The following is a 17,506-nucleotide window of genomic DNA, read 5'->3' on the forward strand; positions in this document are numbered from 1 at the left end:
TGTAAAGTTTTAAAGCCCTCTACAGGTGGAGATTCCTTAACCTCTCTGGACCTCTGTCCCAGGGTTTGGCCACTCCCATGGTGGAAGAATTTTCCTTTGTAAATAATTGAAATTCCCTATGTTCCATCTTGTGTTCGTTGCCTTTTGTCCTATCACTGTATACCTCAAATCTAATTCCATCTTCTTTAAACCCTCTTTATACCTTTACACCCTATTTCAGACTCTAATATTTCCAATTTAAAAAGAGAAGAGCTGAAAGCATATTTTCATTCTCTTAGCTACATTGATTGATGAAAGATCCATCTTGTGCTTGTTCAAGATTTATTTATTGCATGTAAAGTTTTAAGTGTGTTTAGAGTAATATAAGCTGTTCATCTGAACAGCAGTGTAAGGGAATCACTCTTAATAGCTTTTCTATGATCTTTGTATGTCATTCATATCTTGTGTAGGGCTACAATGTAGACACACTAACAATCGACCAAGTCACACCACTTCATGAAGCCTGCCTGGGAGATCATGTTGGCTGTGCAAGAATCCTTCTTGAAGCAGGAGCAAATGTGAGTTTCCTTTTCTATATGAAGTCCAGTACCCTTGTTTAGCTGAGAAATATATTATTTTTGTAAGCTGTTATTTCACTGTATTGTGCCTACTGATTGCATTGATTTCATTTAATTACAGTAAGTTGCCATCTGAAAGCTAGCAAAGGAAAGTAGTGGGTCAAAGAAACATCATCAGAGAGATGATAGGTAAAAAACAATTAAGAGAAAAAAAGACTATGTAGGTGCGTGTGTAAGAGTAGCTTTCAAACAGAAGAGGAATAACGTAAAAATAAACAGAAGTTGAGAAGACAGTAAGATAGTTTAATGATTTGAAAAAAAATCTGTTAGTAGTGTGTCACCAGCCATGTGTTATTTCCCTTCTAAATTATATTACATTATTTCTCTTTTAATATGTAGACTGTTTCTCTCTTCTGTACTGGCTTTCTCTGAGTGGCTTGTAAGTGACCATTCTTTTAATCTCCAGAGTATCCTTTGCTGCACTGCACCTGCATGTTCTTTAAGACTCTTTGGACTGAGTATAGAAGAGAACCGGCTCTTTTTCTAAAACAGCCTCTCCATCTGTTATCCCAAAACAAAAATGAGAATTCATAGCTTGCTTTCACTGCAATCCAGGCTGACATTGGACTGCCCAGCAGTTTAAATGCATACTTTTCCAAACTTTTTGGAAATACTGGCCCTGCATGTCAGTTTTCACAAACATGTAAAATAATGTCTACAGAAGAAAGGAAATGTATAAGTGTGCTACAAAAGCAATTCCTTTTCACTTCAGCTAGCACAAGGGATTCTAAAGACGTAAAACTATAGATCCTATGGACAAACCTGTAAGAACAAATTTTATTTTTTGCTCTCTAGTTTTCTAGTACTTTTGATCACTGGATATGGGGGAAGTGAGAGGACATGAAAGAGAATATGCCAGAAGGATTCCTGGAAGGATTCCTTTCAAAATATTTATGTTCTTTCTTTTAGTATTGTCAGCCCTCCAGAAATTTGCCTGCTTTCCCTCTCTCTCTCCTCCCCCCTCCCCCCCGCAGTCTCTCAGACTGGGAATATTCAGTTGTTTTGGTAGATGACAAGGTTGGTGTAAAAACAGTGAGCCTCTATTATTAAGTCTGTCTCCATCCCATGAAATATCCAACACAGAGGCAAAAAATACAGAAGAAAATGGCAAATAGTTCCCACATTTAATAAGGAGCATGCAATCTGGCAGAGGTACAGACAGAAGGTCCCCATAATTGCAACACAATATATAGATTTGGATTTTCTGTGTAAATGGAAAGAGCTAAGTACAACTACTTTTGAAAATTAAGTCATTTAGTGCTTGAATAGATGTATTTTATTTTAGTTAACATAGTTTAACAAGAATAGTAATAAATTAGTTTTGACTGAGGAGTGTGATGAGAGGAGGATGTTAGCACAGGGACTCAGCAGTTAAGCTGTGTTATTCTAAACAATAAATTTGTTGGTATTTTAATGCAGTTACTACCTATGTCTTGTTTAAAAATTTACTCTTATTTCAATTCTGTTCTTATATAGATCTTATGTATTCTAGGTAAACGCTACAACAATTGACGGAGTGACACCTTTATTTAATGCATGTTCAAGAGGCAGTGCATCATGTGCTGAGCTCTTGTTAGAGTATGGTGCCAAAGCTCAGTGGGAGACCTGTCTTCCTTCACCAACTCATGAAGCAGCCAGTAGAGGTAAGAAATTAGCTGCTGAACAAAACAGAACAGTTGACAGATGTCTCAGCAATAGTGTTATGAAATATGTCCCGTTCTGTCTATGAAACAGCTTAGTAAAGTTAAGCAAACTCTGTCATTCTTTGTACTGATAGGTCACAGTGAATGTCTGGAGGTACTGATATCCTGGGGTATAGATGTGGACCAAGATCTTCCTCATTTAGGAACGCCTCTGTATGTTGCATGTGTTTCACAGCAGATCCATTGCATTCGAAAGCTTCTCTATGCAGGTATGTGATTATTTAACTAAAGATATTGCTAGATTTTAAGTAAGTATACAGTACTCAGTTGTGAAGTGAACTGTACTCAATCATCAAAACTAGAACTATTGCTTTCAAAGCTTTACTTGCAAGTTTGCTCCATGATACATGTTCTTCACAATAGTTTACTGTAACTCTTTCAACTTTTTTAAGCTGTAGCAAGCATATGAAGGGAAAAGGGAGCAAGATCAGTAATAAAGCATTCAAAATTTTCGGCACCAGCTACAGCTTTATAGATGTTCATTTTCTATAGGAAAAAGTAAGGTAAATTAGAAAGGAATTTTAAACAGTAACCATTATCTTTCAATAGACTTTCTTCAGCAATGTAGTCCCACTCTTTCATAATTTAGCATATTCTGATTCATCTTTTTACAACTATAGAGGCCGAGCTGCAGAGAGAAGAGGTAAGGTAAAAGGCATTTGATTCCTAAATTTAATTTTATATATTTAATGTCAAACAAACAAACGAGAGATGTTGGTGGTTCGCTCTGTTTCAATCCAAATCTAGGGACACAATCTGCATTGTTACAGGATCATTTGCTATGTTGATAATCACCTTTGTGAATTAAACATATATTTGAATAATTACAGCCAGAGTGGACCATCACAGCCTTGCTAGCATTACACCAGGAATTTTTCTAGTTAATTGACATGATAGTGGTATGCAGTAAAATTCATAAAGTGGCTAAATTCACTGTGTCATTCCAGGATGGGGGAAGGGGTGGAGGTGGGGGTGTACTCCCCCCCAACTTTATTATAAAAACTAAGATATTAAGCACTTTCTTTACTTAATTACCATTTTAATTAATATGTTCTTCTGTCTCTTTGTTTGTATACCACCAGGTGCCAATGTGCAAAAAGGAAAGCATTTGGAAACTCCACTACATGCTGCTGCCCAGCAATCTAGTACAGAGATCATAAACTTACTCCTTGAATTTGGGGCAGACATAAATGCCAAAAATACAGATTTTGAGAGGCCTGTAGATTTAGCTGCCCCAAGCAGTTTAGTGGAGAGACTGTTGCTCCTCCATGAAGGTAAGCTTTATATTTTTACAATTAAAACTTCTATTCTTGGAAAAATATGGAAATGTTATAGAAGCTAACACTGTGCTGTATGAAATTAATATGCTTACATTCAGCTAAATGCATTTGTAGCTGTAAAAAATCCTGGTAATATTTATAGTCTCAGACTATGTTGACCAAGCAGCATCAGAATTTAGACAAGCTGAAAAAGAATCTTCTTAGGTGTTTCCACACTTCAACATTGAAACTACAATTTTTATTGGCTATTAAAAAACAAAGTATTTTAATATTAAATATTTATTTAGTTTTGGCCAGCTATCCAAATTTTATATATATATGTATATATGTATATATGTATATATATATATTTGCAAAGTAAATATAAAGTACTTCATTTTGATTTTAGGTAAAAAGTATGCAAGTATTTAAAGTATGGGCTTTTTGGTTAAAATATTGTCAGCTTTTACAAGGTATAATATAAATTGTTTCAGTCCATTCCTAGTTATGTATACCAATGCAAAGACAAATATATTTTTAATATAGAATATTAATGAGTTATCATGTAAGATTATAAAGTGTATCATATGAGACAAACTCTACAATAAGAACTTTCTTTTTTGGATTGAATTTTCTTTGTTGAATTATAATCATCAGAGATATAAGAGTTGTCACTCAGAACTCTTGAAGAGCATTAAAAATGCTACAATTTACATAAAATATGAATGAACTATTACAGTTACACATAAAGTTCTTATTTGTGGCAGCAAAATAACACTGAATGCTATTTGTATAGGAAGAGTGTTGGCAGCAGGTCGAGGGAGCTGATCCTGCCCCTCCACTCAGCCCTGGGGAGGCCTCATCTCGAGTACTGTGTCCAGTTCTGGGCTCCCCAGTACAAGAGAGACATGGAGCTACTGGAGAGAGTCCAGTGTAGGGCTATGAAGATGGTCAGAGGGCTGGAGCACCTGCCCTATGAGGAACGGCTGCGAGAGCTGGGCCTCTTCAGCCTGGGGAAGAGAAGACTGAGGGGGGATCTTATCAATGTGGATAAGTACCTGAAGGGAGGGTGTCAAGGGGACGGGGACAAACTCTTTCCAGTTGTCCCGTGTGACAGGACAAAAGGCAATGAGCAGAAATTGATCCACAGGCAGTTCCGCCTGACTGTGAGGGGGAATTTCTTCCCTGTGAGAGTGATGGAGCACTGGAGCAGGTTGCCCAGAGAAGTTGTGGAGTCTCCTTCTCTGGAGATCTTCAAGGGCCGCCTGGATGCAACCCTGTCTAACATGCTCTAGGTGACCCTGCTTGAGCAGGGGTGTTGGACTAGATGATCTCCAGAGGTCCCTTCCAACCTTACTGATTCTGTGATTCTATGATATGTTAAAATTTTGCTTTGCCTTTATATATAGTGTACAAGAGAAAAGACAGCCTAAGAATACTTTTTATTTTTACTTTGAGTAGCTGGTTTGAAGCTGGCATCACTGCCAGCACATAAGGCAGCAAGAGTCCTACTCCTAAGGTCTGTGCCTTAAAGATAATATCCCAAAGGGAGCTGGATTTGTTCAGACAGGTATATGCACTGGGCAGGAAAATAAGCCACCCAAATGGATGAGAAATAAGCAGAGGAATTTTTGTAATAACCGTGGGCATATCTTTAGAGGTAAATTGACAAGTGGCATTGATTTAATGTTTGCCCCCAGATATGATCTGTGTACTATGAATGCTGTTTAGCTGCTTGCTAGTTCAGCAGCCTCTAAAAACAATCGGATGTCTTAATTTAGTGCTAGAGGCCTTTACACTAAATTACCAAGGCTAGTACGACTTTTAGAAACTAAAGATGTCAAAAAAACTAAATAGGCATAGAATGTGTGTGGTTCTAATGCTATTAGAAGCACAGCAATATGTTAATTTTGAGGGAGTGGAGGGGCCCAGGGGAACAAAGGTGTTATCATAAGCTAGTAGTACCTGTAGCATGATCTGGCATACTGAGGTATGGAGATTTTGCCTGCTTACTCCTGTTGCAGTAACGGACAACTTGTGTTGCTGTAGCATGTATTTTATCTGTTCTACAAATAAAATAAAATAAAAAAAGCAACTTTAGTCTTTCAAGTTGTTGTCATCTGCTATTTTCTGCGTGCAGCTTTTAAATTAAAAACACAAATTCTGTGCTGGATCTCAGTGACTCTGCTTTTTAGATATTTGTCTGATTATTAATTAGGTTTCAGCAAGCCTTTTCTGTATCTTTGAGGAAAAATACTATTAGAATAAGAAGAAGGATAAAGAATTTGCAAAATGTGAACTTATTTTAGAGATTTCATTATTGTACAAAACTGTTGTAAAACAAAATACTGGCTTTTATAGTTGTATAATAAAACTCCTTTCTTTTTGCAGCTACACCATCTTCTCTTTGCCAGCTCTGCCGGCTACGTATCCGAAATTACATAGGGAGAGCTAGACTCCATCTTGTCCCGCAACTCCAATTGCCAACAATATTGAAGAATTTCTTACAGTATAGATAATACAGTAATTAACGTTTAGAAACTTGAACAAGTACTTTTTCTTCTTTCTGTATATTTTATCTAAAAAAAACCTGCTGGGCGGAAAAAAAGCCTTTGCATATTACTTTAAAAAGTCTTTGATACCCAGTGTAGGGATGTAACTATAATTGGGAGCCATTCAGCAACTGGTACCAAGGTGCTAATAAGGCTGAATTGAATGAAGTGTGCTAATGCTCTGGGAAATGATTGTATAGCTTTAGTTTAACACTTACTAATTAGCTTTAGTGCTGTTAATTTTAATTGTGTTTATTCTTCATAATCCGTTTGACACAACTGAACCACAAAGTTTCTTCAATATTATTTGTTGTCCATTTAGAGTCATTATTTTATGTGTTTTTAAATTTCTGTTATTTGTGTACCTAAAAATACTTGGTGATAGGTACATTATATACATTGATAAATAAAATAAAATAAATGTCCATTTTTCTTCTTTATTTTTTTTATAGAGGCAATTTATTAATGATAGTGAGAAGCTTCCTTTATCTTTCCTCACTGCTTGTGTTGTGAACTGCTCAGGAGCCCATATTGTGCATACTCATTATAAAACTGAGAATACATAGTGAACAAGTTTGTTGTTGCTGTTTTTCATTCAGAAACTAATGATTTGCTTTTTTATGTACAATACCATTACGGTATATTACCTCAGCACGATCTAGAATTATGTCACTTGAATACTCTCACCTTTGGGTATACACAGTGCTTTTTGAGTTGACTCAGAAAGATGGTCGTGAAAAATCAAGAATAATCTTTTGTGTTCCACACAGTAAGATTAATTTTCATCAAATATGAATATTCTACAAAGGATCTGTTTGAAATAAAACTAAGAAAGGATATTAAGAGATTTTTTTGAGAGTTGCATGCGAGGCCCTTTTTGCCTCATGGGCGCCTTCTTGCTCTGGTAGCGTTAGGAACATCTGTAAGTGTTCTCACCAATGCCTGCGGTCATTTAAAGAACACGCAAGATCATCTTAAGAGCTTATTCCTATTCAGTACTACTTTTTTCCTTAATTCTACAGTATTCTTCCTCTACCAGAAGACTAGTCCACAGCTAGTTTCCAGTAGTATTTTTATGACTTGAATGTCAAGTAATTTGCAGTTGTCAGGAGAAGCTTTTATCTTTCCATAGGAGGTAATTCTATGAAAATAGAGTGACTTTAGCAAACTGAGCCAAGCTGGATAGGTATTGTTCCTGTTACTATGTAACACGAACAAACAAAACCGGAATGTAGCTTGTTGCCGGCTGGGGCTGTGTACTGGAGCAAGTCTCTGGCAGACTAGTAGGATACTCTAATGCTACGTACCAAAAACACATGCTAATGAAGTAACTGATATTTCGGCCACCGTTTGGTAAAATTCTTTTCAAAGAATGACCCCTCCTTAGCTGGAAATTAAATAAAACAAGCTTGTTACTGTTTTCAGTATCTGTTTTTACAATGGGGCTCTGATGAGGTCAATTCCTAGTAAGAAATTACTGTTAAGTAATAAATGTTAAGTAAGGTATTGAAATAATATGAACTGTGGTTTAAACCAAACATTGAACCGTGTCAGAGCACCGTTAAAGAATACTGCAACACACATTTTTAGAGGAAACCTTCTTTTCTAGCTGTAGTATTTGCGTTATTAATTATAATGCTAGCTAGTATAGCAGCGAAACGGTATTAGAGGACATTTGCTGAGGAAAAAAAAAAAAGTTATAGTGCAGTGTCTCAGTTCTGCAGCGAAATCCCCGGCGCAGGTAAAGCACTCAGCGGGGGCACACGGACCATGGAAACATCCAGAAGACGCGACTTGCCGCGCCTTCACCGCCGGCGGCGCCGCCCCCCCACCCCGCGCGCCCCGCGGCGCCGCGCTCCCGCCCGCGCCGGGGCGGGGCGGGGCCACCGCCAGAGCCGCCCGCCCGCCCGTTGCCTCCTAACGGCCGTTGGCGGCAGGCGGCGGCGCCGCCGTGGCCGCCGCGCAGCCGGGGCCGCCCCGCGGGCTGCAGCCCCTCGACCTCTCCGCCTGCCCTAGGCTTCGCCTTGCCTCGGCAGGGACTTGCGCCACGGGTACCTGGTGGCGGAGATCCTGTCGCGCTGTTACCGCGCGGGCGCGCAGCGCCGCGCCTGCGGGAACGGGAGCTCGCGGGCGGCCACGCTCAGCAGCTGCCCCCCGCGCAGGGCGAGGCGCCGGGCCGGCGGGGCCGCTGGGAGGAGCCGCGCCGCGGTGCGCGCGCCGCCGGCCGCGCTGCCCCGCGGGGCGCGCCGGGGCCGCGGGGCTGGGGGCGGTCGGGGGCGCCTCGGCGCTTCGTGTCCTTCGGCAGCGTGTAGCTTAAAGCGAGGTCTGAGTCTGATCAGGCTGGCTTGAAAGGGATCGGAGGGCACAGGGAGCCTCGATTCACACAGCAGAGCTCTGCTGTTCGTGTTTGTTCACGCCTGAAACTTGCTCGTGTTGCACAAACAGCTCAGCCTTGCCGAGGAGGTCATAGATGGAACAATTCACTGTGTACCAGGAGCAGCAGAAATTCTGGTGCAGGACACTTACTCAGTGCTAACAGACGGCAAGGGATGAGGCTTATGTATGGTTTCTTCACTCTTACTACTCACAGGCATATTAATATTACTCGGTGGCTTTCACAACTTCTGCCTCTTTCACCCTGATTTGACAAGAAAGAGCACAGCTGTGAATGCAAACGTGTTCTAAAGTGAAATTTGACTTTAGAAGAAAAGTTTGAGAAGGTTTAACTTGCTGGATTGAGCTCATGGCATGGATATTGAATGATCCTACTGGTTCTTTCTGTATCACTTTGGTCAAGCTATGTAAGATAATTCTGTTTTTGTTCCCCATTTACAAAATGAAAATAGTAATTTGCATACTATAGAACTGTAAAAACTAAGTTTAGCCAATGTCTTTTTTTGCTATTTGTTATTATTTATGGTAATTAATTCCTGAACACTTCTTTTTTCCCCTAGTCTTAAAAGCATTCAAGACAGGGAGATGATTGATTTTACAGACTACTATTATCAGGCACAGTTACCCATGGCTGCCAGATTAACAGCTTCAAAGGCTATCAAAAATAGCATTAAGCTAACTGAAATAATGGTTGAGCCCAGTGTGAGCATAAATAGACAGAAGGTTAATGCAGTCATTAATATGCACATGAGAATGCAAATGCAAGAAAGGGAAGAGAATCCAGCTGAGTACTTTTGTGTTTCCTTCAAAAGAAAAAGTAAAGAGCAGGACCAGAGCTTGGGACAGTCATATTTTTCGCAAGTTACTGTTCTAGTTTCAGGCTGATCATTGAAGACAGAAAGCAGCATGCTTGTGGTTGCCTAAACATGACTGGGGGATACCATTAGAACTGTATGTGTGAATAACGTGAATAGGGGTTGGATAATGAATATAGTCATCTCCTGAAAGTTTCCTGGTGTTTTGTGATGTTTGAGCTCTGCTGTGTGGCTAAGTTCAGCTTTCCTTTGGTAGTATAGTAATGTTATGTTATTGGAGGTCAATTTAAATTTAATAAATAGCATTTCCACCATTAACACATTACTGATAAATACTTGCTTCTGCTTCTCCTTTTTTTTAATCAAATGAAGCTGCTGAGTTCCTGAGATAAGTCTTGGCTGAAGTGTCCTCTCTGTAGCAGAGGTGTTACAGCATGCCACTGATTTTCTTTGAGAAGTGGCTTTGAGTACAAAGGGAGAGCCATGGATATCGTATGGCTTGCCTTTAGCAAAGAAAGACCCATAGTACCCTTGTAGTCAAAGTGTTGGGATATAGAGTGGATAAGTGAATGATAAAATGGATGGAAAACTGGCTGGACTGTCAGATCCAAAGGTTGTAAGGGCTGAATACAGGGTCCAGCTGATGGCCAGTCACTGGTGGCCTCCCTCAGGGATCAATTCTTGGGCTGGTACCTTTTAATGTCTATATTAATGAGTGGGACAAAGGGCACTGGGAAGTCACTGATGTGCTGGAGGGCAGCGCTGCTGGTCAGAGGGACCTTGACAAGCTGGAGAAATGGTCTGGCAGGAACCTCATCAGTTTCAACAAAGACAAATGCAAAGACTTGCACCAGGGATAGAGTAACTCTATGTACCAGTACAGCCTAGGGGCCAACTGAACAAAGCAGCTTTGTAGAAAAAGACTTGGGAGACTGGATGGACAAATGCAATGTGAGCCAGCGACGTGCCCTCAGTAACAGTGGAGGCCAATGACATCCTGGGATGTGTTAGTAAGAGTGTAATACGCAAGCTCTTTTAGAAGTGATTCATTTTCTTTATACGTGCGCTTGTGAGACTGCATCTGGTTTTGGACTGCCCAGTACAAAACATACATTGAAATACTAAACAAGTCCAGGAAGGGCCCCAAAATAGTTGGAGGGTATATCATGGTACGCATGATATACAAGGAGAGACTGAACTGGGTTTGTTCAGCCTTAAGGAGAGAAGGTTAAAAGAAAATTTTACTGCTGTCTATACCTACCTCATGGGAGGGCATGGAAAAGTTGGAGCCAGACTGTTCTCCGAGGTGCACAGTGATACGTCAAAAGACAGCAGATAAAACCTAGAACACAGAAAATGCTAATTATAGCTGTGGACAAAAATCTTCAGTGTGAGGGTGGTCATACCCTGGAGGAAGCATCCAGAGAGGCTGTGGGATCGTCGTCTTCAGAACTACCTAAAATCAGACTGGACAAGGCCTTGAGCAAACCCATCTATTTGAACCTGCTTCAGCTTGGGGATTGGACTAGAGAACCTCCAGAGGTCCTGTCTATGATTCAATAAGATAATTCAGTAGCTAATCATTTCATCCTTCTGCTTATTAATTTGGATTACTTGGATTTAGATTACTTGGATAATGATGGTTGGATCAGTTGCCCCATATCACTGATGTTATCAAAGGATCTTCAAGAGAGGAAAAACGTATTTTTAAATCAACCAGTTTGAATTTATAATTCTGTTCATTTTAATGTTTTGTATTTTTCCTCCAAAGACTAGATGACAGTCCTCTCCTATAAGACAATCTATAGAACCCCCCCCAACTTTTATATTGCTCCACTCTTGCAAATGTTTGTATGTGTACCTAACTTTCCTGCCAATGGTTCACACATTTTTGAGGTCAGAAGAGCTCACTAGCCTGTCTAGATTGACCTCCTGTGTCTTGCAGGCCATTGCATTTCACTTGACTATTCTTACCTGCAATTCCATAACCAACGTGTCAGTTAAAGCATGTCTTTTTGGAAGACAAGCTGTCTTGATCAAAAGCTATCATGGCTATCTCAGGAGTGTTCCCAAATGACACTGAGTTCCAGCTCCATCTCAGAGAAAAACCCAAGTGACCACCATGCCTCTAACGCCCTGGCTTCTGAGACTGACTCTAGGCTGGAAAGGAGCTGCTGCGTATTTTCTGTAGATCATGGAATCTGTATGACTGAGGAAATAGGACTGCAACTCAAGCTACAAAGCAGATTTGTCCTATAGCAGAGACATAGCCCAAGAGAGGATGTTGTGCAGTATGTTTTCAAAATCATGTTTTTGTTTGTGTCTTTTTTTGTTCCTTCCCCATCAGGAGGCTTTAAGATCTCTTAAAAATTCAATACTTCTTGGTGCAGGTTTGCTCATAAGCTCACCTCTCAAAAAAAAAAAAAAAAAAAAAACCATCATCTTGACTGAATGAATTTTCAAGTATTTAAAAGTCACTGGACATTTTCTCTGTTTTCATTTGCGCAGGGGGCTCTTTCTGCACTGCTGTGAGTTTTCTTATCTTTCTCAAAATGCTGACACTGAAATTGAACTTACATTCCAATGGCAGTCCTTCCGTGCCATAGGCTAGGGTTAAAAAAAATTCTCCTATTGATTTCTTTCTTTGCTGTATGTTACATGTACTGGGAGTTTACATGCAAGAGCAAATGAAGTATACATAAACAATGTAGGTATCAAATTTTTGATGAGTGGGTCTTTCAGCTGCATCTTTAAAATTTTTGAAGACTAAAGTACCCTGACTGACAGACATCAGATGAAAAATTTATTCTGGATCTGCAGAAGGATGTGTATGATCAGCATTTGTCAGAGGTTAGATTTCTTTTCAGTAGGAAGTCAAGTATGTTGTAAAATCATTAAGTATTTTTGTCATTTGAGTGTTCTTTTCAAATGTTTAAGTTATTCAGAGTCATCATGCGTGGTTTCAAGATATAAAACCAAGAGAAATTGTGAAGTATTTCATGCTTATTTATGATCTCACCTGCATTATGTCCCCAAAATCTCTCAACTTGTGCAAAATCTTTATTTAAAAAGAAAACAGTGTGCACTTTTACCATATAAACTTTTTCCTGAGAGGATCCGTTTGTTTCAGGTTTTTGCTGCAGTATTCATTTAATACTGCTACCATGGTGATCTGTGTGTCTTTAAGACAAATGGGATAGGTATAGTAACTGTTTTTAAACTAAAAAACTGAACAATTGATCAGATTCTTATTATGTTACTGAAATGAAGTTATTTTTGTTTAAAGAGCGCTTTAACGTTAAACCAAGATTAGGACAACATGCAGTTTGCCATCTTTCTTGTACAACAGCCTCAGAGAATACAGTTAATATCCTGAAGGAAAAACTGTTTGCTGCATCATGTAAGTCTTCATTTTAATCTTCTCAGATTATAATGTTGGGTGGGTTTGGTTTGCTTTTGATATACAGGCAATGAAGAGAGATTGTGTTACAAATTTTCAAGTCATCAGCTACAATTTCTTAGAAAGTAGGTTGGGGTGGTTTTTCTGGTCCGGGAAAACTAATGTGCATAGCCAGCTTTGTAGCAGGTCACCAAGTCCTACTCAGTCCTGACTTATACGGTGGCCCTATGGACATAAATGCCATCTTGTTCCGGACTGAACAGTTTTAAGGTTGCTCCTATGCATTTTTACCCTTCGTCATCAAGGTAGCATACATTGGTTCAAATAATCATACCCTTGGAATGTGGTACTGCTTTGTGTATAAGGCTAAAGTAGTACCGTACATGTGGCAAGATGAGTCTGTCTTTCAATGTTTAACTAAAAAATGGTTAAAAAAGATTAAACTTTAAAAAGCTGTCAACATGCATCTTAAAACAGTATTGTCCCTTTAAAATTATGAAGTTTCAATGCTTATAGTCTTCAAGTATATATATATTTCTTCCATTCTATAATTTCTGATCTTCCCCCCTTTGCATCTAGATTCCTCAGAAATCAGAGGCAAAAAAAGATGTTCATTTCAAAGAAATTCAGGTGAAACAGGCTGACAGATCCTCTGTTTTGATGGATGATGTTTGACGCCTCCAGCAGACTACTGAAAGGATAAGCTGAACCTCAGAAAGAAATCCCAGAGCGTGGAACTTTCAAACACAAACCCTGTTCTGATTAGGGTGGTGCTGACTGCTTATTCAACAACAAGAAAGCTGAGGTTTACTGTCTGTTAATTACAGAGTGATTCCATTCTAAATAAAATAAATTGAAAACATTCAAATTTAACATTTTAATTGTCACATTTTAAAACTACTTCTGCTTAATATTTGCAAACTCTGCATTACTGTAATTTCTGTGTTCGTATAACAACACTTCCACTTCATTTCTTACTAGAGTTGCTATATGATCTTAAGTAGCTTGGTGAAATTTTCTGATACAGATTTTCCGATAAAAAGATCAGAAGCTGTGAGGTATTATCATTACATATGAAATTCTTAATTTACCCAACTGTACTTCATTTCCTTATATCTTGACCTACTGTACAAATGGACACCAAGTCTTCACAAATGCTTTTTAAAATTTGTGGGTTTTTTTCTTTTTATAGTAATCTTACCTACAGCAAAGATGATCCTGGACTTCATTACTACATAATCGGAAAAGCTTCAGATTTTTAAAAATAATTCACGCTTATCCTAAAAGAAAACATATCTAATCTTGGTATTTTTGTTTTCTGTATAAAGAATGAAGGCAGTTTCTTGCATTACTATTATTTTAAAACTGTTGTAATTCTGTATTTAATAATTTTATCCAACAAAAGATTTTCTTCAGCAACAGTGGTTTAAAGTGCCAGATAAAATTTTAAAAGCAGAATTCCAAAAGAGAAGAGTTCATAGCACGATATAGTTTTTTGTATTGTCTTAGAAGCTAGCTAGGAAAGTGTTCTGCTCTGAGGATGTCATATTTGACTACAGCCTGTGAAGCTTCAAAAAAATGTGTCATTAATTGTGACCAGATTCTTTCAAAGAACAATGAATTTGATTTTTGTAGGGCTAATAATGTTAGGTTCTTACTTCATGAATACTGAGATCTATTGTAATTTGAAAGCATAAGCTAGATTGCTTCATAACTTCCTTCATTACAACAGAAATACTATCACAGAAAAGTCACACAATTATTTGAAGAAAAAGTATTCTTTAATGTTAAAGGCAAATATCTATATTTGCCTAGCTATGCCAGACAATAAAGTCACATGTTAGCACACAATCTGAAATGATACTTGAAAAAGGTGCATCTATGTTTTGACAGTTGCAACCACAGTTTTAACAGTAGACAAAATATTTTTTTGCGTGTTCCCCTCACTCACCACGAGTAAGTTTACCTTAAAGAAAACACAACCTCTTTTTGTTCACAATAACAGTTATCTGACAGATTTCTAATGTAAGAAAGTGCCCTTTGACTTAATTTTCATATTTCAACAATGAAAAAAAAATCCTTACTCTAAAGAGGGAGTAGATTTGTCTCAGGTTCTACATTAAGGCACAACTCCACAAACTGATGCAGTTACACTACATACTGTAGGATGTTCAGACTGTTAAATATCAGTAAAAATTCTTAGGATGCAAAAAAAGATTTGACGTGTAGCAGAGTGGCCGTTGCATCAATCATTCAGATCCTAATAATCAAAAATGGGGCTGCATGTTCAGTTCTTGCTTTCCTTGCCAATTTTGTATTTACAATTATTACATACAAGGACAGATGATTTATGTGCTGAAAGATAACTGATGTTTCATTTGACAAAAGCAGCCCATCAGATACTGATTGCTAGAAAACTCTTCTACAAACTGAACTTTTATTTCTGAAACGCAACTCTCATTCCCTGGGTTCTACATGATTAAACAAAGAAAAACATTTTCCAAACTACCTGTAAAAAAGAAAACATTCTGCTGCAACACTTAAGTGTGTGCAAAAATGTTTCTGTATAATTATGAAACAGCTAAGATTTTTTTTCAACATAGTCTTACACTAGAAATCCTATAATACTATTCTAGAACATTGACAACGAAATTTTAACTTTCTAAAGATGGAGGGGAAAAAAAAATCTTGAGTCCTAATTTCTTTCAAGCTTAATGGCTTGGGCAGACTATTTGTTTGTTCCTTTATTTCTGTTGGTTAAATGAGGGCATTGCTTACCCATCTGATGAGGATTACGTTACAGCTACCAAAAGAGTGTTTATTTTGTCCAGTTTCACAAGAGCTTCTTTAGAAATAGCTGTCATTTTTCATTTGCAATTTATATAAAACTATTAGGATTTTAACATTTATTTTAAAGCAGCAGCAGCAGCAGCAAAGGTAACAACAGGTCATGTGAATTTCTGCTCATGTGCCATCAATTGTTCTAACAAAGAATATAGCCAAGGGATATTTTTGACAAATTATTCTGACTGTAATATTTGCCTTATGATTAAATGTCATATTATACACAGTTTTTAAATTTAAATATTCTTACAGTCTATTGCCATAATTTTTTCCCCATTTTAGCACAGTGTTAATGAAATGCTGTAAAATTAATAAATGCTGTAAAATTAGTAAAATAAAAATACAAGCCCAAATATTTGTGTCTGGTCCTTCGTACTACATGCATATTTGTAACTAATACAAAATATAAAAAGAAAATGTATTTTAAGTGTACCTAATGTATTTAAACAATTTCAATACGTTTGCTGTTCGTTCTTTACAATCCTTTTTTTCCTTTTAGAAAAAAAAAAAAAGTGCATTTTAGCTTCCAGTGAAAATAAGGGGAGAGTTGCCAAAGATAAACTTACCAGAAAATACAATATTATAATCTAGCTATTCAAACATATCTAAACAAGCTATCAGTAAACATCTTTGTACTGCTATGAAAGCATAATATTTAATGGATGAAAAAAATCATCTAGAGTACTTAAAATTTATTTTTGTTACAGAATCCTCTCTAAGAATTCATTTAAAAATAAGAAGGGAACACAAAGCACAAAACTCATCTGCAGGATTCTGGTGATTCTAAAAATACATTGCAGTGGCTACCCATAAGTCATCCTATTATGTATTTGAAAGTGTATTTATGAATTTCACAGTTTCAGTTACACCAGTGTTTTAATAATGTGCAGATATTTGCCCACTTGCTTTACAAGACATCAGTTTACACAAAATTAACTGAAATATGTCTGCATTGGCTGGCAACAGTATTTGTATTAAGAAAAAAAAAAAAGACATGGCTGTCAATTAAGTTAGGACTTTTTTCTTTGGATTCTCAAATAACTTCTTTGGATTATCAACAAATATATATATGTGTATGTATGTATATATATATATATATATATATATATAAATTCTTTTTCTTGTTGTCTTATACAATTTGCAAAGTCCAAGTAATTGTCCTTCAGGAGGAATCAACTGCCATCTTTATGTCCTTTGACAATCAAGGTGAAATCAGTATTAACCCACCAAGTATTACTTTAAGCACTACAAAGTAGAGAGGAAAACATCTCATCAGAATGGGTTAAGTCGTATTCCTGTTCCTAATGGTGAAAAAGGATTCACTTTGGCCCACATCAAAGCATCATTCAGTGAAATAGCAGATTTTCCATCTTCAAGGAAGAACACTGGACCCTGTTCAGTGCAAATGTTTAGAGAGGAAAGAAAAAAGTAAGTACACATATATTGTGTAAAGACTACTATAAAAGAAGAGTTTTATCTGGGAAGGACATGAAACGTTACTTATTATCTGCATTCATGCAAAAATAGTACCCAGTCAAATTAAAGCACTAATACTTAGTTTAGAAAAGTGCAATAGGCAATTTGATTATGTTCTAAAATGTGTAAGCCCCAAACTTCGTAATACTTTATTTTTTAGTTTTTTAAAAAATAATTGTTATATTTTATATATGTTTATTAAAAAATAATTGTTATATTTTATATATGTTTATCAACTATTTTATAGTTAAATCTAGTCTCTGTTCGAGTCTGAAATAACATGTTTTGTCCTTCAAAATATCTGCTTATGTCATTGTGCCTATCACCTGTGGAGTTCTCCATGTTTCTCCATCTACAAAAAAAGGACATAATGCCTTCATGAACTGTTTGAAAACGTGTAGTTCACATGCATTCTACAGAATAATTTCAGAATAAAAGCATGAAAA

General features: G+C 37.4%; 2 protein-coding genes and 1 long non-coding RNA gene across 5 annotated transcripts in view; 1 reads left to right on the forward strand and 2 right to left on the reverse strand.

Annotated features, from left to right (window-relative positions):
• The window catches only part of ASB5 (ankyrin repeat and SOCS box containing 5), a 30,666-nt gene extending 23,959 nt beyond the window's left edge, over positions 1 to 6,707 (forward strand). For all 3 annotated transcript variants that reach the window (XM_062575787.1, XM_062575788.1, XM_062575789.1), the window contains 5 exons: positions 450 to 557; positions 2,110 to 2,260; positions 2,395 to 2,529; positions 3,403 to 3,594; positions 5,971 to 6,707. In XM_062575787.1, coding sequence (XP_062431771.1) covers positions 450 to 557; positions 2,110 to 2,260; positions 2,395 to 2,529; positions 3,403 to 3,594; positions 5,971 to 6,098 — 714 coding nt within the window. In that variant the 3' untranslated portion in view covers positions 6,099 to 6,707. The remainder of the gene's footprint in view (positions 1 to 449; positions 558 to 2,109; positions 2,261 to 2,394; positions 2,530 to 3,402; positions 3,595 to 5,970) is intronic.
• Positions 2,126 to 8,299, reverse strand: LOC134140492 (uncharacterized). The gene is made up of 3 exons (XR_009958407.1): positions 8,187 to 8,299; positions 5,545 to 5,645; positions 2,126 to 2,275 (listed from the first exon to the last, which is right to left on the reverse strand). It is a non-coding gene; the product is annotated as an uncharacterized LOC134140492 (long non-coding RNA).
• Positions 8,300 to 16,787: 8,488 nt separating this feature from the next.
• The window catches only part of WDR17 (WD repeat domain 17), a 42,039-nt gene continuing 41,320 nt past the window's right edge, over positions 16,788 to 17,506 (reverse strand). The window contains 1 exon segment of the mRNA XM_062574671.1: positions 16,788 to 16,976. Within this exon segment, the coding sequence (XP_062430655.1) occupies positions 16,857 to 16,976 (120 nt within the window). The 3' untranslated portion in view covers positions 16,788 to 16,856.

Source organism: Rhea pennata, chromosome 4 (genome assembly GCF_028389875.1).
Source record: "Rhea pennata isolate bPtePen1 chromosome 4, bPtePen1.pri, whole genome shotgun sequence".
In the NCBI taxonomy this organism is placed as follows: Eukaryota; Metazoa; Chordata; class Aves; order Rheiformes; family Rheidae; genus Rhea; species Rhea pennata.